This window comes from Hippoglossus hippoglossus, chromosome 16, assembly GCF_009819705.1.
Source record: "Hippoglossus hippoglossus isolate fHipHip1 chromosome 16, fHipHip1.pri, whole genome shotgun sequence".
In the NCBI taxonomy this organism is placed as follows: Eukaryota; Metazoa; Chordata; class Actinopteri; order Pleuronectiformes; family Pleuronectidae; genus Hippoglossus; species Hippoglossus hippoglossus.
In genome coordinates, this window is record NC_047166.1 from 24,716,301 (window position 1) to 24,740,978 (window position 24,678).

The 24,678-nt window shown below is 43.0% G+C and overlaps 2 protein-coding genes across 4 annotated transcripts in view; one reads left to right on the forward strand and one right to left on the reverse strand.

Annotated features, from left to right (window-relative positions):
* The window catches only part of LOC117777394 (furin-like protease kpc-1), a 171,003-nt gene extending 169,225 nt beyond the window's left edge, over window positions 1-1,778 (reverse strand). For both annotated transcript variants that reach the window (XM_034612152.1, XM_034612151.1), the window contains exon 1: window positions 1,576-1,778. In XM_034612152.1, coding sequence (XP_034468043.1) covers window positions 1,576-1,651 — 76 coding nt within the window. In that variant the 5' untranslated portion in view covers window positions 1,652-1,778. The remainder of the gene's footprint in view (window positions 1-1,575) is intronic.
* Window positions 1,779-1,799: 21 nt separating this feature from the next.
* mms22l (MMS22-like, DNA repair protein) lies at window positions 1,800-23,605 on the forward strand. Of its 2 annotated transcripts, none has more exons than XM_034612150.1 (26): window positions 1,800-2,085; window positions 4,130-4,327; window positions 4,604-4,729; window positions 4,924-4,976; window positions 5,579-5,666; window positions 5,785-5,962; window positions 6,265-6,358; window positions 6,497-6,627; window positions 7,681-7,794; window positions 7,897-8,073; window positions 8,592-8,654; window positions 8,770-8,889; window positions 9,849-10,084; window positions 12,408-12,624; window positions 12,714-13,003; window positions 16,461-16,642; window positions 16,964-17,114; window positions 18,406-18,545; window positions 19,139-19,281; window positions 19,623-19,779; window positions 19,930-20,075; window positions 20,244-20,455; window positions 20,712-20,878; window positions 21,938-22,034; window positions 22,879-23,046; window positions 23,228-23,600. In XM_034612150.1, the coding sequence occupies exons 2-26, from the start codon at window positions 4,155-4,157 to the stop codon at window positions 23,301-23,303; spliced, it is 3,699 nt and encodes a 1,232-aa protein (XP_034468041.1). In that variant the 5' UTR covers window positions 1,800-2,085; window positions 4,130-4,154; the 3' UTR covers window positions 23,304-23,600. The 2 variants fall into 2 exon arrangements, with proteins under 2 accessions (XP_034468041.1, XP_034468040.1); XM_034612149.1 differs by lacking the exon at window positions 1,800-2,085 and adding an exon at window positions 2,811-2,945 and having other exon boundaries at window positions 23,228-23,605.
* The last annotated feature ends 1,073 nt before the right edge of the window (window positions 23,606-24,678 follow it).

Sequence of the window (24,678 nt, forward strand, 5' to 3'; positions counted from 1 at the left end):
CTGATTTTTGTTGTGAAACAAGATTTTTTTAGTGGCTGTTCTACTAGCCAATATCTCTTATGTTTGAAATAGCCAGGTTGCTATACATGACTGAGATATATGCTAGGCTTAAGTGTCCTTGAGCAAGACAAGAATCCAATATGAGCGGCTGTTCTGTAGATATTTACCACCAGCCTTGTTCTGGGTCTGGGGTTAGAGGCTAAAGAAATTGCCACAGTGCCACAATAGCCAGTTAAAGTCTCTCTACAGTACGTCTTGACACAAGGACACAGATGTTTTCAGTTATTCCGGACCTATTTGTTTTTTCACACATACAAGGGCAGGACACTGTCAGTCAATCACAAATAGAAAACAACTGTGTTTCTTTGAGCACTCTGGAGGTAAAGAAAACCTGCACCAGATGGGGTAGCTTTTTAAACCAGGACAGCTCAGTTGAAAGATTGGTGCCCAGTGTGTTGAGTTACAGTGTCTTCAGGTAAGTTATAGACACAAGGTCCTCTGATGTCTTCGCTGATGTTGTAAAGACACGTACACACTTGTTTTGCACAGCTATCCTTGTTATGACACTCCATTTACTTCCATTCATTGTGTACAGCCAAACCAAAACTTTATCCCTAACCTTTACTATGAACAATGCATGCCTAACCCCAACCTTAACTTAACCACAGTCCACATCTGATCCATAAACTTAACCAGAACCCCAGAAATTGAGTTTAGCCTCATTAGGACCGGGCTTTGGTTTCCATGAGGTTTACTGGTCCTGACAAGGTCAGTGTTTACAAGAGTTAACAAAAACAAGTAGGCACAATACTGTTGGGTTAAAGTTTAAAACTATATATAAGTATTGTTTATATTTGTCACTTGTGTGGGAAACGTTGATCTGTTTCATGGCTCCACAGGAAACACAGACATAACATAATCATAATAATATTAGCAGTGGTTATACCAGGCCCTGGTTTTGTGCATGTTGGTTGACTGGCATTCATTTTAATCTTTAATGAGAAAAAAATATATTTTCTGCATAGCTCACCAAATAACAACCTGCGTAAGGGCTAGTCAGGCAGACATGGGAGACACCTGTGTGTGTGTGTGTGTGTGTGTGTGTGTGTGTGTGTGTGTGTGTGTGTGTGTGTGTGTGTGTGTGTGTGTGTGTGTGTGTGTGTTTGTGTGTGTGTTTTCTGTACATGTCTGTAAGTGATGGTTACAACATGTTCTCCTTTACACACAGTCCAAGTTTATCAGGGAGCCTGAAATATGCAAGTTGGTTATTAACATGATCAAGTCCCATCATAAGCCTGACGTCTTCTAACATGCTTTATGGGGATAATAAGGAGATGGTCTGAATCTAGTTTACAGTCATCAAACTCCTATTCCTGGGTCTTGAACTATGCTTCTTCCACAGACATGGAAATCCAACCTGGTCCAGAGCATCAAGACTTTAAAACGAGACTACATGTGAGGGAGAGGGGAGGGGGGTGAAGCAGGTTCAAATCCCACTCCCTCCATGTACTACAGTGCCTGGAAAGGATCGACTGCGTTTGTTGTAGCGTAGGAACAGGAAAAAAGAGCACCTACCTCTCCCATCCAGACGACAGAGCTTCCTCCCAGACGAGTAGCCTCCTGTTGAGAGCAGAGCAGGAAGTCGGTGCATTGTAAAGACAGAAAACCTCCCGATGCGTCCATTTTTATCATCTCCACCGACTCCTGGAGATAAAACATGCAAATGAGGGCTTGCTAAAAAAAAAGCCCTCCGCTTCTATCGGTGCATCTCCTCACTGGACGTGCAGAAATAACGACGTGCAAGTCGCAAAAACGAGCACATCCACGGTGTGTGGCGGAAGAGGGGGATTTTGTAAAGATGAGAGAATGCATTAGAATGCAAGAAATGGTGTGATGGCGAGAGGGACTGTTGGGAGAGACAGATCTGCATATGGAAATCAGGGTTAGCGTCGATTAAACTCTGCTTAAACCGCTGCTTCACTTTGTGTTTGTGCGGAAACACCCTGCAGAGACACCGAGGGGACAAGTGACTGGAACCGGGGACATGGGACAGGTGCTCAGTGTGGATGTGTTATAGCCTGAGAGGTGTGTGATAAAATATGTTTTAATAATCTGAATGTGCACATATTGACCGGTTCTCGTCACCAGTGTTTCTACTGTCTCTTCCTTTTGGTGTAAATAAACTTTTTGAAACATTGCCTCAAAATAGACAAAATATAGGTTGTTTTTGGTATATAAAATTACTTTTACCCAATGGAAGAGAAAAAGTTGAACGCCAAATCGAAATTATGAGATTAAAAAGTATAAATTATGAGATAGAAAATCGAAATATGAGATTGTAAATCATGATTATGAGATAATGTCATGATCATGAGATAGTAAACCAAAATAGCGAAATTCGAGATAGCGAAGGGAAATTATGAGATGGTACTTAGATACTAAATATGAAATTGGTATTTTGAGACACTAAATTGGTATTTTGAGACACTAAATTGGTATTTTGCGATACTATGTCGTTATTTTGAGTTAGACTTGTCATTATAATGATTTACAAGATTAATGGGTGTCCATACTTTAGTTAACATGAGGGGGATAACAGTGTGGAGCAAATTAAGTATAAAACACTTTCATACAAACCTCTGGAGAGATTAAGAGGAAGTGAAAAACTAAATTTAACACCCAAACCACAGCGACTCACAACGCGACGGAGGAAGTTCGCAGCAGTGACTCATCTTGTTCTGAGTGGCTCAGCACAACGTGGCCACGCCCACTCCGAAACTTCCCACCACTCACAGGACGCTCTGCAAGTTTGCGCATGCGCGACGTGAACGCGCGGGAGAGAGCAAAAATCCAAACAATGGCGCCATGACAGCTGTGTGCTTTCTTCCTGCTCATATCCACAGTCAGGGAACATAACGCCGCAGCTCACAGGAGGCCACGACAAGGTTCGTCTATGTGTTAGTAACGTTTGTGTTTCTGCTGTCGATGCGGTGTTGAGTTTAAATAGCACAGTTTGACTTTACTAACGCGGAGGACATTTCAGACGAGCAGATATTACTGAGGAGTTGTAATAACTGAGCCCTCATGTACATACTCAAAATGACTTTCAACGTATATCGATGTATTGTTTATGTATCGTACAGGTCCAGTGAGGAGGTATAACACATAAGTGATCTATGATAAAATAGTCTGTTATGTGTCTCCCTGTGGGACAATTTACAGCAGCAAAAAGTGAATAGTGAAATAAGTAAGTAAACATATATAAGGAGCTATAGAAATATGTACAATGTAAACAAAGTCCAAACCGTGTGACGGTATTACACACATGATATCAAGCTCAGATCCGTAAAATATTGCTGTTTATCAAGTGTCTGTCATTCTCTGCTCATGAAGATACGTTTAAAATCACAACCCTCATTCAGTAGCTAAGATCAATCTTTAAACTTATATGAAATAATAATGTGACGTTTAACCAGATAATTATCCATATTGACTGATATGCAGGTTTTGAGCAAGGAGACCTACCTCTCCAGATGTGAAAACATATTGTGACCCATACACCTGTCAGCTGAGTAATCACAGTGGTTTGACCTAAACATTCTGATTTCACTTTTCTGACATGTGATTTTTGTGTATTATGTTGTTATATATTTTGTATTATGTGATATACACTGTGGTATTCAATGGGTAAATTTTTTTCTTTCAATATAAACTCACCAGACACACAAAACACCACAGTAATACTGGGTAGTTCCTCCCTTTGCTCTCAAATCATCCTCAGTTGGCAGTGATTCCACAAAACGTTGAGATTCTGCTGAATGCTTGAACACAACTGCATGATCAGATGCACATTCATGCTGCCAATCTGCTGTTGGAGATACATTCCACTTGTGTTCTGTTGGATTCAGATAGTGATGGTGTCTGGGGGGGTCACTGAGGTTCACTGAACTCACTGCTATGTTCATGAAACCAGTTTGAGATCTTGTGACATGGAGCATTATCCTGTTGGAAGTAGCCATCTGAAGATGGTAAACTGGCCATAAAGAGATGCACATGGTCAGCAACAGTCACTTCTTTTTCTGTGGAACAATCTTGTACAATCTCAGCTCAGTGTTCATTGTCATTATAGGTGATGTTGAATCTGCTCTGACCACATGGCGGACGACTTCAGTCAATCCCTCACCCCACCAGTGTCCCCCTTTGCAGCAGACAGCCTATGTGAGCTGACTCCCACTCAGCCACCATGCTTCTGCTGCTCGGAAACAAAGGACGACCCCACTGGAGCTCTCTCCACAGAGGGATTTGCTGCCAGAGGTTCACTGAAGCGGTACAGTCACTGTCAATTCATCAAAATCACAAACGCAAAATCTGTTAGTTAATCATTTATCTGAGTAACTTAAGGACTCAGGACCCTAAGTAGCTGAATGGTTTTGCTGGAAACACACATTGCTGTTGCTTTTTTTGTTTTAGTTTTTTCTATTCACACATCAGTTTTCAATACTTAAAATGAAATTCCGCTGTGCACCTTTTGTTATTTGGTGGCAGCAAAGAAGAAAATACTGTAAATGAAGTGTTAACTGATGTGAATGCCTCCTCTCTATAGGCTGCTGTTGCATCTCGACCCTGCCCCTGCAGAGTATGAGACAGACACGGTGGAGATTTTTGGCTTCCCCTGGGTAACGGAGACAGCACTGGTAGAATCTACAAAGGTTCTCTTTGGTCTGTTCAGGTAAGCCAAGATGTAACAAATAAGAGTTAAAATCACAAAGTTGGAAAGAGAATTTATGTGCCTTTCAGCATCCTGATTAGCAGGTCCTTTATGGAGGCAGCAATGGCTGAGTGATCTAATTTGTGTTTAAATGTTAACTATGGTTCATTCATGCTCATTTCAGTCGTCCTGTTTGCTCTTTTGTTCCCTTTCAGACAAAATGTTTACAGGTTGGAGACCTTGGTGCAGTCCAGCTCAAAAGACTTTGGTAAGCTTGCATATAGAGTTTATGTGATTTCAGGCTCAGCCTATAATCAGGCCATAAGTTATAATATGAACATTCTGTTCATAGTTAGTCATTGTTGGCCCACATTAACATATGTCTTATGTCTGTTAGGAGACATAAGTTATGTTAGAGAATGCATGTGTATTGGCTCAGGTAATGTCTGTAGTACTGCATACAGGTTTAAAATATCAGGTGCTGAAAGTGAATCTTACCATCAGACATCACGTTGACTGAAATGTGGGTTTAACCACTTTAAGTTGATTGGCAGTTGATCTGTGCAACAGTTTTTAGAGAAGAAGTCTGACTAGCCAAGGGGCATACCATGTGTTAGGCTCACCACTAGGGGACTGGCAGGTCAGGGTCAAAATTCCATCAGAGCAGGTTCAAATAAAGTATGAAATGAAATTGTATCAGCAAATAATATTCAGTATTTAAAAGTGTGTGTTTTCCACCTTGTATGTATTGTATGTTTATTTGGGCAACTGACTGACTAATACTGTGCTTATCTGGATCTAACATACTTAATTAATTTTGTTTTACATAAGAGTTATGACTAAAGCCTGCAACATTGTCATGTGTTTTAGGTCAAGCAGGCAACCTCCACTATGAAGCAGGAGACCTCAGACAACAGTGTGTTTCATTTCTCCAGTTTGTCAAGGTCTTTGTGCACAGGTAACTCTTGGTATTTATTTTCAGAGCTGTTGACATTTTTTCACTAAATACATGTTATAATATCCTGTGTTCAGCTGCTTTTTTATTTTTACGTGCATCTCTGTTTGTATCTGCTCAGATATCTGGAACCTATCGGCTCCATGGATGCATGTCCACCCCACCCCTACGAGGAACTGGAAGCCCAGCTTCCCTCTGCTCTTTTGGAGGAGCTGTTTGGCATCACTCTCCTCATAGGACGTCTCAAAGACCTGCCTGCCAATGTTCAGAGTGCCTTCACTATACAGAACCCTGGAAAGGTATAACTAAATTACACCTAAAGTAGATTACCCTGCATAGATCTAACTCTAGTGCCTGCACTTACCAAGCATTTAATTAGGCAAGTATATGTAAAGCATGTGTTACATCAGGTTATACTATAAAGGACATAGAAGTGCTGGTACAACAAAAGTGCAAATGGCAAAGGCTTTACTGAGCAAGGGAAATAATATAGTAACTGATTTTGAGGAATGGCTCATATGACCTGAGTTTGTTTTTCATTACCACATCCCTGATTATTTTTCCATTTCCATTGAACTTAATTCTCATCATTCCTTCACAGATTTTTCCTCCCTCGTGGCATTTGCTGCACCTTCATCTCGACATCCACTGGTCCATCTTGGAGATCCTTCACATGCTTGGTTACAAGATGCAAGGTATATGTCAGGTCCCTGCATCCTGCATCAGAATACTCAGACAGCAATCTCTAAATGATAGTGAGATGTGGTTTAGGTGTAGAATAGTTAGTCATCCTCATGGAAGCTTTTTGCCGTTTTAACTGTTTGTTTCTTCAGGCCAGGTGGTGTATGCCGACCAGTTTGTGAACCTGACGGGAGAGAACCTGACTGATTCCAGTCTGTTTGAAGAACACCTGTGCAGTCTGCTGTGTGACCTCACTGGTCTGGCCATGGGCAAATACAACAAGGTGGGCGGCTACTGTTGAGATTTATCTGTGGTATTTCTGGCTTATTTGTAGCTGTAAGTATAACTGATACTGATGTTATTACAGTATATAGTCACTAATGAGTGATGATAAAGAAAACATAATATACCAGAAATATTTGGAGCTGCTGTTGGGAACCTACTGTGTTAAAGATATAATATGTAACAATTCTTCATTGAAATGTCTAAAAACAACAAGACCAATGTCAGCGTTTCCAAAATAATTATTAAATCTATGCCGATAAGGGAGGTGTATTTGCACACGTACAAACTCACTCATGTGCAACAGATTCCCAGTGACAGGTCCACAGAATAAAGAGGGAAAGATAAGCTCTCGTGTGAGAGAAAGAACTGCATTGCATGCCACAACTGCAGCTGAAACTATGAGGTCTGACTGTCGTTGTGGACAGTAAAAACGTTATGGACCATAGCACTAGTACTTGGTTTCGCAATAGTGCGAGCGAGCACACAGCAAATAGTAAATTAGATCTCTCATGTTATTATGAGAAGTGTAACACAATTTTGGCTCAATAGGAAACTTTGGTGGGACAAAATAGAATTTTATTCTAGAAAATAAATGGAACACCCTATGTTATATATTTTATTGAATTATTTTGTTGACTAACAATGTTCAAACCCAGAGAAATCCCAAATTGTATTCAAAGTAAAGGGACGTTTTATTTTGGTCACCTTTTTAATTGCGTCATATTTGCTTTACCCGTGGCTTGGCTTGTCTCTGGTATAACTACTGGGGCAAATTACGTATGAGGAAAGAAAAATACGCTGCTAACTAGTTAGCCATTTAGCAAGTCATCAGTTTGTATTAGTCACTTGTAATGGATCACGATTATTCATTGCCGTTTGCTTTGAGTCGCGTCAGGTAGATTTTCATTGGCAATAGTGATGAAGAAAACAACTCCCATGATCCCACCCTGCTTCACAATGTCATCACACTAGGTCTTTTGCTATTGTTTTGATCGAGAGACCTCTAGCAGCCAAAGTTACATTCATTTAAAAGGATCCTGCTGATTTCTAGGTAAGACCTACAGAGGCGCTGTGCAGCCATCACTACCTTTGCTCCTGCACCAAAGAACTGTGGGTGCTACTCATGCATCTGCTGGAATACAGGAATAGAGTGTTGCACACACAGGTAATGGAAATGCATACTTGTTCAAAGTCACAATATAAATTTGAATTGTATTGAATTGTCCATTCTAAATGAACCAACGTGTATTTCCTGTTATCCTTCCAGTCTTTTTGGAGCTACATGAACTTGTTGCTGAGGCCTCTGGTGTCAGGGAAGCCTGCAACAGAACAGTTCAGGGGCCTCCCCACTCACTGCAAAGACCCTCTGGGATTCACATGGTGGCTGGTCACTCATTTAGCAATGTTAGGCCAATACAGTCGGAACGGGACCATCCAGACTGAGGTAAGACGTGTATAACTATATTTTTATCTGCAGATGTTACACTACATAAACCCTAGGGGTTAATATAAGAGTGTATCACAAGGTTACCACTGAAGACTATTGAATGATTTCAACCCACAACCCCCTTAAAATTCAGTTTTAACCATAATGTAATCATGTAGTTTACTTCATCTAGTTGCTCCAGGTTGTTTGAGACAAAATAGAATAAATGCTCCTCTGGTTCAGAGTTGTATTTTTGAAGTCTTTTCACAACTCGACAGAGATCCTTCTTCAGGTGTAAAATCAGTCAGAGACACTTTAATAACAAATAACAAAAGGTAGCAACATTTTTAGGAAAAAGTTTAAAGAGTAGGTACTCACACAGCAGGGCTGTTTGACTTTATCCATAAGTATACAGATGACCACTTACTTTTCATACATTTAGCTCACAATTATTATTCATTCAGAGATTTAGAGAAAACATTATTGATTGATGTTTATTGTTGTTTTTAAATATCTAATTTTATTGTCTCCCACAGAAACATCTGGGTGATAACTGGGCTTTTGTGGAAGAACTGCTCAAGTTAACTTGTAATCCCAAGGTCAGCACTGCTTTCAGTTAAACTACCTTTTCAGATTTTTTTCCCTTTTTTATACTTCATTAGAAGTTTTTTATTATATTAATCATCATGTGTGTGTTTGTGCTTGTACCAACAGGGAGGTCTTGCAGAGGAGCAGGTTAGGATGCATGTCCACTGTTGTCTCAGTGTCTGTCTGCTGTGGGAGCCAAGCACCAGTGCCGTCTCCACACTTTGGGACTACTACAGCAAGAATCTGGTAAGGACATGCCTGTTGCGGAATTAAGTTCAAGTCCACTTTTATGCTGTTCATCCTCATATACAATATACAGCTGAACAAAATGTTGTTTCTCATGGGCCAAAGTTCAAAAATAGTTAAATGGAACATATTAACATGACACACAACATAGGAACAGAACAAGACTACGAAAGTGGGTGATGCCTATGACGCCTGGTGATAGAGATGCTGTTGCTCACCCTTATGTAAACACAGTGAAAAGAAGCCATGATTGGCAGAATAAATAATAAATACAAACCAGATTAAAAACAGCAGATAGAAAAAAATCAGTTGTCAGCAATGTAGTTATCTCCATATGGCTACTGTGAGTATTGAATATAAATTGAATATACAACATACAGATGGTTCAATTGTCTCTGTGCCGCTCTGACTATAAAAACAAAGGGTATATACGTAGTTAACATAATAGTGTATTTATATATAATATGAATAATTGTAAAATAGCAATTATTCATATTTTATAATATGAATAATTGTAAAAAGGCAAAAGTAGAAATAGAACAGATAATACAAATAAACAATAATAAGCATAAAGTGAGCACTTGATGGAATAATAGTGCGAATAAAGTTGTACAAATTTGATATATTAGTTAATTTTAAGCATATCAGCTACATAGAACATGGGCACCACATTTTGTAATGATGGTATATCCTTTACTTTCTTTGTCTTCAATGTTCTGCTTTGTGTTGTAATAGTTTTACTTTATATGAGGAAGTCACAGGTTATTTCTCAACTCTGATCTTTTACATTTGTATTATGAGTTGCATCATGTTTGTGGATTTTTTTATTCATTATTTCATTCACAAACTAAATAATTATTTTTCATGTCACTATAAAGTCTGCCCATGCAATTGAGCAGCAGATTTTCCTTTAAGTTATTACCATGGCCTGTATATTATATTCTTTCCCTCCACTTCAGAGCGCCTCATTCACTGTGCCCTGGCTGGGGATGTCTGGCCTGGGCACTCTGTGCAAGATGCCCCTGGCTCTGCTGGAGCAGGCCCGCAGCTGCTCCTCCCCCTCTCCCCTCCATTCTCCGGGACACACCCAGCTCTACCGCTCAGCCAACTCCTTCCACATCTTCCTTCGAGTGTTGGCCCTGTGCCTTGCCCAGGACAGGGCTGGCGGAGTCCCACAGAGACAGATCAAAGGGAGGTAAGGATGGAGAGAAGTCTGGGAGTCTTTGTAGTTCTTGCCTGTCTGCACTCGCTTCCACCATGAAAAATAGGTCTCATAACCAGCCAGACAACTCAACACCATACACATACAGGGTTTTGAAGAGACAACCTGCAGTGGTTGCTGTGAGAAAGGGTTACTAATCAATGCTAGACTTCTTAGGATAAATTTTACCCTTTATCTTCTAGTGTGTGTGTGTGTTGTGCTTCATTTTGTGGGGACCTAAATCTGTTTACACAGTCACATTATGGGGACAAAAGCAAGTCCTCATAACATAAATTATTAAATATTAAGTTGTAGGTTAGGGTAAGGGTTAGGCAAGTATTAACTATGGTTAAGGTTAGTGAGTCTCCAGGAAGTGTGTGTGTGTGTGTGTGTGTGTGTGTGTGTGTGTGTGTGTGTGTGTGTGTGTGTGTGTGTGTGTGTGTGTGTGTGTGTGTGTGTGTGTGTGTGTGTGTGTGTGTGTGTGTGTGTGTGTGTGTGTGTGTGGGTGGGTGGGTGGGTGGGGAAGCATGTGTTTGCACACTATCATGCTTCTCAGTCTTGTTTGTGTGGGTGCCAGGTGCACCACAGTCTCCCAGTACGTCTTTGATATTTACTCAGGCCCCCCAGTGGAGCAGGTGTCTCAGGAGTCAACCACCTGCTCTTCATAACAGACCGGAGCCAAGGAGCCTCCTACTGATGCACACACACTGTGCACCTGCTCCCTAGAGTAGTGACATGGTTTCAGAGTGTGTTGGATGGACTAAGAGTGAGTGTAAAGTAAGGAAAAGAGAGAGGAAAGATCACAGGTTGATATGTACATCAGAATCGAGTGCTGGATCATCCTATATCCCAGGCCGGCTGGGCGCCAAAGAGCAGCAGCCATAGATAAATCCGCCTAATGACTTCCCTCTGTCTGGAATGTTCTCAGTAGCACTGCAGACACGAGGGCTAATTAGCTAACGAGCGTGGCGGTTAATTCGCCTTAACGAAGCTGTGTTGGTTTCCAACACGGATAGAGAGGGGAGCTTGGGTGGGGTGGAAAGCAGGCTGGCATAAGCCAGAATGGGCTGGGACGGATCCAAAAAGCCCCCCTCCACTCTTCACCAAAAACTATAACCGCTGCCGCCGCCTCCCCCCTGACGGCGTGAGGTTTGCTGACTGTATCACTACAATGTTTCAGGCACCGTTCCCACTCCTGGCCTGGCTCTGTGGGACACCCGCGACAACCGCATTAATGGGATCGACTTTGAGCATGTTGATCTCCAACGCAGGGAGTTAGGAGCATCTGCTCGCCTCCGGAAAAGAAAGCTGTCCGGAATAAACAAACAGACATGCAGGTTGGGGGAACACAGAAACCCCCCTCTGCTGCCTCCCAGTATGCTGCTTATATGCCTGTTACATATTACCCATTCATCTATTTAAATCTCCCTCCCCTCACACTCTGACTGCAAGCTTGGCCATCTTCTCATTTTGTAGTCCTCTGTGGGTGTAACTTGTCTGATTTTGGTGTTAACCTGGTCTTTCTCAATTCCTCCCTGGTTTTGCTCCAAGCTTTTATATCATTCATACTTCTTACCCCGAGCTTGTATCTGGATGCTCACTGTTTGTGTTTTGACCCAAGCAGCAGCTATACTCACCTGTGTGGGCTGTTTCTGTGTTTGGGAGGTGGGATGGAAAAGGGGTGGCTCCAGCCTTGTGTGTTTTCCTGCCAGCGAGCAAGCTCAATGTGTGTGTGTGGTTTTATTGATCTCTCTCTGGTGTTGCAGTAAATTGGTTTGGCTGTAGAGAGAGGGACCAAGCGCCTACTGCTGTGTGTCTGAGTGTCTCTGACATTTAACATGATCTTTAAAGGCATTTCTCCACAGTGCCCGCAGGATCTAACAGCGTGCTGGGTGGTTCTCTATTCTTCCTCCATCTCTTGCTTTTCCTTTCTCTCCCAAACACACCAATACACACACACACCAATACACACACACACCAATACACACACACACACACACACACACACACACACACACACACACACACACACACACACACACACACACACACACACACACACACACACACACACACACACACACACACACACACACACACATATTGGCTGGGCAGCCCAGCCTCTCCCCTGGAGCTGAGAGGGTGATGGAGGCAGGTAATGCATGGTGGGGGTAGAAAGTTCTGTGAGTCAGTATTTAAAGTCAGGGGTTTCAGTAGAACAAATCACCTCTGACTAGTTGGTCAGGGGAATAGAATTAGCTGACCCTGTTTTAAAAACTTTGTTTGTTCTCCCCTCCATTCTTCTCTATATTTCCAGGATTTACTCCAAGTTCTCCTCAAAGAAAATGCAGGAGTTGTCAGAGGCCGGCCTCATGAACTTCCTCTTATTGTTTCTGGTGGTTGCCCGACAGATAGAGCTGGAGGACGTGGCCAGCAGAGCCTGTGAGTTGCTCGGCTTCCTTCCAGCCAGCTGCCCCCCTGGACACCGTACCCTTGTCTGGAGAGGTCAGCTATCACTGCTCTTGTTGTTCCAGGTAGGTTTGATAATCAGAAAATATATGTTAGTTTTTGAACTGCAACGTTTGAAGGTTTTTTAATCTACATTATATGATCTGTGTTAAAGGAGAGGGGTCTGGATGTTGGTGCCCAGGCTAGTTGGCTAGCTTCCTCCTTTAATGAGACAGCCAAAGAGTTCTACAATAAGACCACAGAGGTCTCTCGCAGACTTGCCCTCTGGGGGCCACTTGGCTCCTATCTGGATGGCGTGTCCGAGGTGTTTGAGACGAGCACCAGTCTCAGCCTATCAGAGGAGAAGCTGCTTAACGAAGGGTTTGCTTGGTTGCTGCCCGCCTGCCGCCAGACAGAGCTGAATTCTGCCTTGGGCTTTCTGCAGATTGTCCTCGCCCAGCTCAGGTGAGACAGCTGGCATAAATATGCATCAGCTACCAGGTATCTCATACCTTTCCTCATTTTCTCAATTATTTTTCCTCTCACTAAACGCCATTTCCTCACAGATGGTAGACACATTCCGACAAATGTTTTCTGGCCGAGGCCGAGCTAAGCTTCCATAAGAATCTGATAAGTGGCCACAGCAGAGGAGAACGATTTCTTCTACTCATCAACCCAGTCCAGAGTGGCTTCTCATACTGACAATAGGTGGATTGTGCTGTCAGCAAAAATGAGTGTCCGTAAAGACCTTATGTTGAGTTGAGGCCCCTGCTTGTCTCAGGAGGCCTACTGGCCTCCAGGTCACCCTCACCAGGTGCTGCCGGAGCCCTGAGTAGAGTTACAGGCCCAAGAGACCCTGCATGGACCCTCCTGTGGTCCTCAGGACGGCGGTATAATGCTGCGGGCCTATTGAGAAACTATGGTCAGCAGGGCGTCAGGACGGGTTCAGCTGTAGGACACAGGTGTTGGTTACATGAACGACCCCAGCAGAGGGTCAGTTAGCTGCAGCTGACACCGTGTCTGTGTATGTGTGGAGGTAGAGATGGGAAAAGAGGTGACAGTAGAAAAAAAGTCAGGTGAGACTGTAAGTTTATGAAGTGAGAAATTGTGTGTGATCTTTTGGTGCACTGTAGACTCATCTGAGTCTAATATTAAAAAGCTAAGTGTCACCTTGCATGCTTGCCTTGGATTTTGCAATAACCCGTTGCTCTCCAATGAACTATAATCATAGCAAGTGGTACAGTGTAAACTAAGGACAAACATTAAGGGAAACATGCTCTAAATCCAGTAATGTAACACAAAAATATTACAATAAGGAAAACACACTAAAGAACAAAGGGGAACTGCTACACCAGTAGTGTTCCAGGACACCAGGGTGAACATGGGCTCGATTTGGATAGGCAGCAAGACAAAGTTCCACCTGCCCCCCGTTAGATGTTACATGTTCATAAAATAATCTGATTTGCTTTAAAGTTTTTTTTGCTCTAATCTGCTTTCTGGTGCTGCTGCTGGATGCAACACTGATGAGAGCAGAGACAGTTAACTAAAATAGTAAAGGTACAGGGAAAAATAATGAGCAGAAATCACTAAAATGCTCCAAAATTCTAGAGAGAGTTATAGAGTGTCACATCACTAAGAGCAACACATTTCACATTGTACAGCCAGTGTTCACACATTTTTGATACCCAGCCTACTGGGAGTACATATTCCTGGCTTTTCTGCACTTGACTTCTTACATTGTTTTTATGCCCCTAGATATACATTATTTATATATATATATATATATATATATATATATATATATATATATATATATATATATGTATATGTGTATATGTGTGTATGTGGAGTGTTAGTAAGCAATGACAGTAATATTGCTACCACAGCTTAAATCTTGCACTATTTACAAATGGTGCTAACACACTAGAGGACATTGTAAAGTTAGTGTTACCAAGCCCCTCTCACTGTTTCTTGTTGGTACATGATTGCTTTATTTCTCAAGCATATACATTCTACCCTCTCTTCCCTGCACATACAGACCCACAGACCTGCCCACAAACCAAAAGTGAAACACTAACCCAAGTGTACACCTCTCTTATTTCTCCATTAACACAAGCGGTATTAACACTGTATCTGGATAGCTCTGCTAATTCCCAAACTTCCCATCTCAGATCTTGGGGTTGGAGGGCACACATTTGCACATTAATGGCCAAGGAGAGTGAGAGAAGAAGAGAACTCCCACAGGCGCTCTGTGTTATGGCCTGGACCGCACTGACCCATTTAACCAAATAAAGAAAAATACCGTGCTCTCTCTTTCCAATCCGTCCCACCAAATTAAACATAATTCTTTGGCCTGGTGATTCTCGGTATGTCTTTGTGATTAATTCCTTTTCTGTGACACAATTAATGGGTAATTATGTGGCCTGGCAAATTTAACCTGAGCATCATTATGTCTTATTAAGAGCTGTGTGGAATCTGCACACATTAAGAGAATTATTCTAGCTATGGCCGAGACAGTGGAGGGTCCAAACAATCATTCTTGATAGCCATTGCCATGGAGCGGAGGCGAGAGACCAGTGCCAGGCATAATTCCTCAGTTTGATTCCTTCCCATGACCCTCTGCTGTGGGAGGGTGTGGGTGGTGCTGGTTTCTGAGGGGCTCTGACATTGGCACACCCTGTTGGATCGGTTTTCACTAAAAACAATTAATCCCCATCTCTTTGATTGGATAATTCACAAGCCTCCCTGTCTAGTGTTTTCCTTTGGTGAGCATTAAGACACTTTACCAGATGTGGAGCCTTTATTATCAAAGACTAGGGTACCTACTGTTTGGTCTGTTATGAGAAATTTAGCAACAATTACACCTACTCATTGTCATAGTGACGCATGGATCATTTTAACGAGAACGTGGGCAGTTCAAGTTCAAATTGTGTGTGTGTGTGTGTGTTTTTGTTGCGTCCCTGTCTGTCTGTCATTATTAGGACACTGTGTGTCTGCGTGTTCGATGCGGTTGGGGGAAGGGTTAAACGGGAGCCCTGCTGGTGTGTTGGTGTTGTGTGTCTGTGTTTGTGTGTACACGCTGTAAGAAGCCGCAGTGAGGAGGATTAAGTGGGGTCTCTGACGATGTCTTGTACAATAAGGGTTGATGGGTGTGAAAGGCCCATTCCGCAGTAGTAACGAGGCTAATGAATTCAGACTCTAATCGATTGTCTCAGCTCTCTCTGGATAAGATGCAACCTTGCTGGAAGGGAAGGCACCGTGTGAAGGTGTGTGTGTATGTACCACAGCAGGAGAAGAGAGTGCGTGGTTGAGGATGGGATTGAAAGGGGGGGGTTTTTGCTAGTTCCTCTGTCCTTTCCTCCTTTCCCAGCACACCGCAAACCCTGCATCCCCACACCCCCATCTGGGCGACTGAGGAGGACAGGAGGATCATCTCCAGTCTAAATGAGATTACAGCTCCTTCAGCTGCTTATCTGGGCTAATGCCAGCCACTGTGGGGCTGCTGTAGCGGCTGGGGCCAGGGCCAGGGATGAGCCAGAAGAGCCAAAGTATAGTCTGTGTACAGGGGATCAGCATTAGGCTTCACTCTATGGCTATAATATCCTCCTCTCCTTCCCCACCTCTACTTCCATCCAGCTTTGCTCCACACTGCAGCGCACCGCCGCACCAGTAATCCCCCAGGAGAGAAGAGAGGGAAAACACATGAAGAAGTGGTGAAAGGGAGAAACGGGAGAGCAAAAGGATTTGAGAGAATAGAGGGTGGAGTTGGGGGGGCGTGAGTCTTGTACACAAGAGGGAGCACTGTGTTTGGATTTTGCATGGGTTAGATTTGTTTATCTGCTTTCTTTGTGTGTGTGTGTGTGTGTGTGTGTGTGTGTGTGTGTGTGTGTGTGTGTGTGCGTCTCTACGTGTCTCCTTCCAGACGGGTCCATCAGCGCAGTGTCCAGCCAGCACCCACCCTCGCCTGGCCTCCCCCTACCACCAGTGTGGTGAAAGAGCGCCACCTAGCTGTAGCATCAGCTCTCTGGTTGCACTTCTTCCCCTTCCTGCGCAGCCTACGCCTCTCACAGACCCCTCCAGCACAGCTGGCAGATGCTGCTGCAGGTCAGTGACGCCCACTGGGAGTAAAAGAGACACTGAGAAGAGGGAAGAGAAGGCTGAGAGAACCAGGTGGAGGAGAGCAGAAAGAGTTTTGGACAAGAATTTGAGTACATTTTTTATGGCTGATGCCTTCACCTGTTTACATGAGCACATAGAATTTGAAAAGCAGTTTGTCAGAGAGAAGGTCATTAGTAGTTAGGAGGATAAGATGATTTTTGGGATGTAAAGTTTCAGAAAACAGTCAGGACACATGCTTTGCACACTGCACCTTCATCATGAACCTATCGACTTTCTATTAATTCACACAAAATTAATCTCCCACAGGATTCACCCTGCTTGCATTTGATTTGCCCAGCTCTGCCCCCCAAGATCTTCAGCCCAACCCAGTCCAGTCCATCATGCAATGCTTTGGCTGGGACGACATGGTTCACCCACTTCTGGTGACTCGCTACCTTCCCCATCTGCTCCAAAACAGGTACAGTTACCCTCTCGTATTTGCCGCTTTTGACCTTACCTCAATCACAAATAATTTTTACCTCATCACTCTGGAAAAACCTCAGGTAAGTCCAGCTGCTTTCAGAAATGCCCTCAAGTTTTCCTGATATTTTCCAGAGTAGCTGTATGTGAGAGCGCAAATAACCAAGTCAGTTCCTGTGGACATTTTCTAGAACTTTTCCTGACTGCCCCCTTAAAATGTCAGGAAAATGTCCAACTGAAAAAATTCCTAAATATTCACAGTGAACAAATGGGAGTGTTGATGCCGTGTCTAATACGAAGCACACGCAAAACTGGAAGAATACAAATATCTCAGGATGAAAAAGAGGTGCCATACACATTGAAGACGCTGACAAAGAGAGATTTGAGAGCTACAATACTGTGCTTCATGCAGTGGAATTTATAAATCCTGTCTTGCTTCTTACATGTTCTACCCAGGTGCCACCCCCTCCCTAAATGTTCCATATGTTAAAAGCAAACTCGGCCCAGACCCAATTTTACAGACATTTTACAGAATTCGTGTCTGAAAACAGCTTCAAATGATATGATGTGCTACCGTGTATCTGTCAGCTATCACGCTTCATCATAATGCACAGAACTTCTGGGAAGAATACAATTAATAAATAAGTCAGTGAGCATCCTTGGGGTTGTGAAAATAGATTTTAATGAAAAAATTGCACCTATGCCTCCAAACTGATTAAAAATAGGGAATGGATCTTCAAAATTTGTCTCAATGGTACCAAACACTGTGACGATTTGAACCTCAGAGGTCCTCCTCAGACAGGGCCACGTGATATTAAGGTGCTGCGTCTGAATATAAAGGCAGAACAAGGAAGCTGTTTGCACATCTTGTCCTTCCCTACAGTTTGAGCTGTTACCAATGTGGGATTTATTAAATTTATGTGAAAATTTAATTAAGTGGTACAACACCTTAGATAGAAATTTTCACCACCTTGTTTCCTTCTAGACTCATCATTAAAAAGTGTAAGACTGAAGAAATTTGATGGAAAGAGGAATTTATGTGTTTCAGAGACATGTGGTTTCAAGTGTTCATGTATTTCTTAATAGAACAATGTGAAATTCTGCCAGAACTCAGAAAATAACCTCAGCATGTTGAGGCATTATCCCACATCCTTCACCTGTGTCCACTTTGTTTTTCCTTGTTCATCAGGCACTTTCCTCTCACCTACTGAAAGCTTGATATTTCTTTATATGTTAATCATCAGTTCACACCATTTCTGCTCAATGATTTCCGTCTCTGTCTTTTCCAGTGAGCTGGTGTCGTCACTAAGCGGTGACTCTGGTGCCGGTGTGCCGGGTTCCGCACAAAGCCTGTCGGTGAGGGCCTGGTTCAGATGTGTTCTACAGCAGCACCTTCACAAGAACCCAGATGGGTCTGACAGCAGAACAGGTAATGGTACTGACTGTATGATAAATCTTCATCTATAATGTGATTACACACATATAGCACCATTCATTGATTAACCTAATATCATGAGTTGTATTTTATACTTTTTGAGGGAAGACAGGAAATGTCAGAGGATGCAAGTGAATAATGTTTAATCAAGTTTTTTGATTATGGGTAATTGACTTTAGACTTTCAGATTTTTTATTTTATTTTAGACTTTATTGTCTCCCAGGGGAAATTTGTTTTCACAGCCAGTTTAGCACAGATTAACACAAGCAGACACATTTCAACCCAGGCAACCCACAGGTAGGGCAGTACAACACATGAAACATAAACCCTCCTTAAAATACATGTCATATTCTCTGAGACGTTTAGTTTGTGCTGCTCTGGCAGAGGGGACAAAGCTCCTGCTAAATTGGGCCCTTCTCCATTTATGAGTTTGATAACCCTAACCCTATAAACAGGAGTGTAGGTGATATTAATTAATCAAGCAATATCCTGAACCTCAGGAAATCCTGAAAAACTCTAAAACTTTAAAAAGACATATAAAATACATTGTTATTGCATCGTGAGTGTTTGTGCCCACGTTTTCCCAGGCCGCGCTGTGGAGGAGCAGTTGTGTGAACTGACCCGGCTCGTGCTGAGGCTTCCTGAAGTGGACAGTCTTCTGCAGAGAGCTGGCCTCCAGCCCACAGCCACCAGACTGGAGTCCACTCCAGCCCTGGAGATGTTTATCAAGGTAACTCTTGCTCCCAGCTGACAGTCGTCAGCTGGGAAAGTCGAAAGTCGTCCTTTTGTCTTTGTGTATTTATAGTGACGAGAAATAGTCTTGCTGTGGGAGACATTGCCAGCTGCACCATAACTGACAGGCAATACCTTTATGTCCCTGAGATGTAGCACTTTCCTTATTTTGTAGAAGACACACTGTCCACAGCATATCTAAGTAAAATTAAATGTGCACTGTATGTGTTGTATTGCTTTGCATATCATTGTCTCATCTGGTCTCTTCTTTGGGAGCCACAATACACATGCAAATGTTTCTTTGAATGTCTTTTCTTATCTGCTTTGTCGTGATGTCAGGCTGTGGGCTGTGTGTACAGCGGACTGCAGACTCTGTCTGAGCGTTCAGCCATGGTGACCAGAGCGTTGGACTTCATCGGAGACATCCTGAAACACATTAAACCTTCTCTGGTCAGCAAGAACCAAGAGGGACTGCATCTGGCCTACTGGGCTGTTGGTAAGTGTATCGCTCACACACCTCAGATACACACATTTTCTGGATGTTCTTTGTGTCTTGGATTTTACAGTGTAATCCACTTCTCAGGCAGGGGGACTTATTACAGTTGTGAATATCTCACCATGATTGTCTCTGATCTTTGTGATTCAGGCTGCATAGTGAAGCATTGGAGCCCCCTGCTGGCCACATCAAAAGCCCAGCAGCTGCTGTTCCGTATCGTGGATGGGCTGCTGCTTCCCCACAACCTCACACAGCAGGATAAAGCTCTCAGGGACAGCCTACCACTGTATCTACAGGTCAGGGAAAACTATTTTGTACACCAAAACACAAACACACAGCACACCTAAAGGCATCCAGTGTCATGAAAGACAACGGATACCCTTATCCCAACCCTTTCATCTCTCATCCGTCTGTAATATGCTCAGAGGTTTCCATTCTGACATTTTTAATTTATTCCCCTGCAGGGTTTGTCTGTGGCCTCCAGTGTGTCTCAGTCGCAGGGTGCCTACCTGAAGCAGCAGCTCCGTTCTGTTACCCGCAGATATCTGGATCATTTCCTTCCTGCCTCACCTTCCATAGGCATCATTGCCAACCACCCGGTGCTTCTGGGTTCCTGCGAGGCCAATTCAATCTCCCGGGGGCCAGTGCTGAGGAAGATCATCCTGGAGGTGCTCTGGTAGGTCTCTAGAACTGGAATGTGATTTCCCTGTAATTTCCACATTGTATATTTAATACGTCTCCTGTCCAGCAAATCAATGCATGTATAAGAGTGATGGAAATCGAAGATTATCTTATCATCACCTACATTAACTTTCTTGTTGATGTGGTTTCTTGCCCGTCACAATGTTTTTAGTTTTTTTTAATATAAATATATTTTTAAGCTATGCAAATCATCTTCACAACTTGTCTGAAAATTGTCTCTGGTTCTACAGTGAGAGCTTCCTGCAGTTCAAAGGTTACGCTCCTCCACCTCGTCTGGCGTCTGCCCTGATGTTTCTGTTAGAGCTTCTGAGACGAAATAGAGACACAGACCCCGCCCTCCTCACGTTGCCCCTCCCCTGTCTGCTGCGCTGTGTGATGCTGGTCAACGAACCGCAGGGTAAGAGATGTGTTTACACGCACAAACAATCTGAAAGCACAGAATAACTACTTGTTTCCCAGTGGCAGAAACAAATGAAAGGGATACTGCACACGCCACCAGTGACCACTCATGAGTGGGATACCACCACATCATCTGGCATTTAGAGAAGCCCCCCCATCCTCTCTTGCCCCTTGGCTGTCTCTCTCACACACACACTTTTTGAACCGCATGTTGCATAAATGCAACATATACATATGTTGAGATCAGATACATTTGACACATAAATACATAAATGTTCTGAAAACTGCTTACAATTTCACATGTTCATGGACATTAAACTCTTCATATGCCCGATTTTTCATAAAAATAAATCCATTAATTCTTGAGAAAGTCACAAAAATGTTGAAAACCCCCCTGTCTCACATGTTCCACCCCCTTTATTGAATCTGCTCCAAAAGAGTTCTTCCTTGGCTCTTACACCACCCTGCCAACAGTTAAACAAACTGACAGCAATGAAAACACTACATCGTCACTCAGTAGAGCTCATACCTCCGTCAAGGCCCAACAGTCCCCTCATTTGGATCCGCACCAAAATGTAAACACTCATCGATACCAACCCCCTAAATGCTTCTGAATCTTTCATCAACATTCAAACATTATTCTCTGAGGATCAAACAAAATGTTGAAAAACATTGCGCAAGATTGTTCTTCCCTCACCAATACCACATCCTTCCACCAGGTTTGGTGGTCATCCATTCAGTAGTTTTTGCGTAATAATGCTAATTAGCAAATGCAGATGAACACATAACCTCCTCGGTGGAGGGAGTAACCTGAAGTTTTCTGTGATGTGGTGATGACTCAAGTTTCCAAGATCAAATATTTTGAAAACCTTCAAGAATCATTTTTACTAAATGTGATTTTGTTTACCAGTGAAATGTTGAAAACACTGATGTCAATGCCTAAAACATTTTACAAGTGCTAATTTAAGGCATTAATGACACAGTAAAAAACATTCAGTGTGAATAGTGATCACTGAAGGGCTTTTTAATGACATCAGTGTGTGTTGTTTCTGTGCAGTGAGGAAGATAAGCACAGATGCTTTACAGCTTGTGGTGGAGCGATGTGCTGCAGCATCTACCGAGGGACCATGTGACCAGATCATCACTGTCTTACGGTAACTGACAATAATGCAGAGAACATATTGGACTGCAATAAATATCTACACTTGTATGTGTTGCTCACAGGAAGCAACAACAAGGTGTTTATTTAGTCTCAAGGTTTGCACAACTGTGGTTCCTGAGAGCAGCGCAAACTCGCCCTTTTGCACTTGCAACTGCTCAACGCCGCCCGACAATCGCTCGCTCATCGAGTTGAATGTTAAGGTTCTGGAGGCGGGGACGTCCCCAGCCCATCTCTGATCTTCTAACCCCATTACCCTTCATTTTTCTCTAGCAATTGTTAACTTTGGGAGTCATATAAACCACTGCTGTCGACGTAAAAAGTGAATGTTACAGACGATTTACTTATCTTCAGGGCATTATAAAAGTGGCTGGCTTAATGTTCCTCTTTTTTCTCAAACTCCGACACCTCCCCCGACATATTTTTAATGATTCTGCCACCAAGAAGGGGTTAGAAGATAAGAGAGAGGCTGGGGACTGCAGTGTTCAAAGTGACCGATCAAAGGAGGGGAACATCAGCCACTGTCCCCACCTCTCAAAGTCGTCAGGCGGTGTGGACTGTAAGGAAGAGCGACTTCCTGCTCATCTCAGCCTCGTTTGCGGGACTGCACTTGAGCATGTGGAGCACAAACGCTCACTCAGGAGTGTGCCTTTCACTCGAGGACACTGTTCTGTGTGCTTGCAGGGCAGAAATGCTCCCTTGCGAGTAGGGTTTTGCACTCGCGTGAATTTTGAGACTAAGTAAACGCCATACAAAGACTGATATAAACTGTCCATCTTACATTCCAACCTGTTCTGTCCTCCATGGCTTGACTGTTTGTGTCATCCCGATACTGCCAGGTCATTTGTGGAGGAGAATGAGGGAGTCTATGACCGGCAGGTGTACAGCACCCTGGAGACAGTGGCTGTTTTAGATCCCTCTGTGGTCCAAGCTCTCATTCCCACCTTGTCTCTCAGTCTGAGAAACACTGAGCACAAGAGAGGCCTGGGCAAGAACATCGCCTTGAGGTGAGCCACTGCATGAATCATATATCCTGGAAGCCATGTGGACAGGATTCATCGCCTGAAACTATTTATAACTTGTCTAGACAGTGAACCACCGCTCTGTACTGAATTAGAATCATTATATAGCGGTGTGCTGTATTGAATGTATCCACTAACATGACTCCCCCATCTCTCTGTGTAACAGGACTGCGTATAGGAAGCTGCTGTCGCTCCTTGGGGAGAGTGGGCAGGTTGAAATAAGCAGTTTGGAAGTTGACTGAAAAAAGTCCAGGACCTGGCACCAGCTCCAAGAAGGTTGCTTAGCAGAGTATCTTACAAAATCTAAGAGCGTCTCATTACTGTGGTAATTCAAACTCAAACTACTGATGAAGAAAAACAGCACATGTGATACATTTACAATGTTTCATGAGTTGTGGACCAAGTGGACTTTGACAGCTCCTAATGCATGAGCCTAATAAGTCTAATATCACCAGGTTGTATATATGTACGTATTGTAAAGAACATGCAGCTCTGTATGTGGACAGATGTGTTATTAACAAAATAAAATGTGACAATTTATATCAATGTGCTCACAACTGTCGATATACCTTTTCATCCCATTGTATAGTTAGAGGAGTTAGCAGCGTGAGCATTGAAGCGAGACCAGGCTGTTTGTGCTTGTGCCATGAAGTGCTGGATCTGTTTCTGCTCGCTTGGCACTGTGAATTACAGATTTGATGACAGTCGTGGGCGAGCCCAGAGTTCAGCAGCAAAAACGAGGAAGGGAAAAAAAAAAACTGAGCGAGCACAGGAGAGTACTGTTTGTTCCAATTCTCGCTCGCCTTTCCAAGTCGCAGCAATCTCTTGCAATCCGACTTTAGTTTACACCTAATCACATGAAGTCTCACTTTTGTCTGCCACAATCACCAAGTCCCGTTTTATGTCATTGCTAGACATTTTCCAGCCTCATCAAACTGCAACGCATCCCTTCATCTGAGCAGCTTTTCCGCTGCACCGCGTTCCTCCTCTCCGACAGTTATCAGAGGGGGTTGTAGAATTCAAACAGAGGGATGTAGGCAGCAGAGGCTTTAAATTAGTGCTCCATTATCTACTGCTACTAAATCATTCTCACAGAAGACTACAGTCACTTTCCTTCTTCGTCACAACAGTTTTCATCAAATAAACCCCAGCACGATTTAATCATGTAGCATCTTTTATTCTGAAACCTTTCCAGACATATTGTTTTGGACAGACGAGGGAAGTGCAGGGATCATGTTTTCTCTCTTGGCCAAAGCATGTTTTTGAAAATCAGCATAATGCAGTGTTGCCTGGAGACTGTTCTCTGAATAAGGACAATGACCAGACATTCTTTTGAACATAAACAGTCCGAGGTCCTGAGCATAATAAAAAATCTCACACTCACTTACACAGGTCGATCATACACACACACACACACACACATTCACAGTAGTCTGTCACTGCTGTTGCAGAAATAATCGATTCATTTTTTACTTTATGTGAACTAAAACATTACATGGTCATTTATGCACTGATGAGCCTCAGCATCTGGCGCTTGAAACTTGTTAACCCCGTCTGTAAAAGTACATGTGAGTTGAAGAGAAAAGAAGCCTCCTCCTCTGTATCTTGAAAAACAAT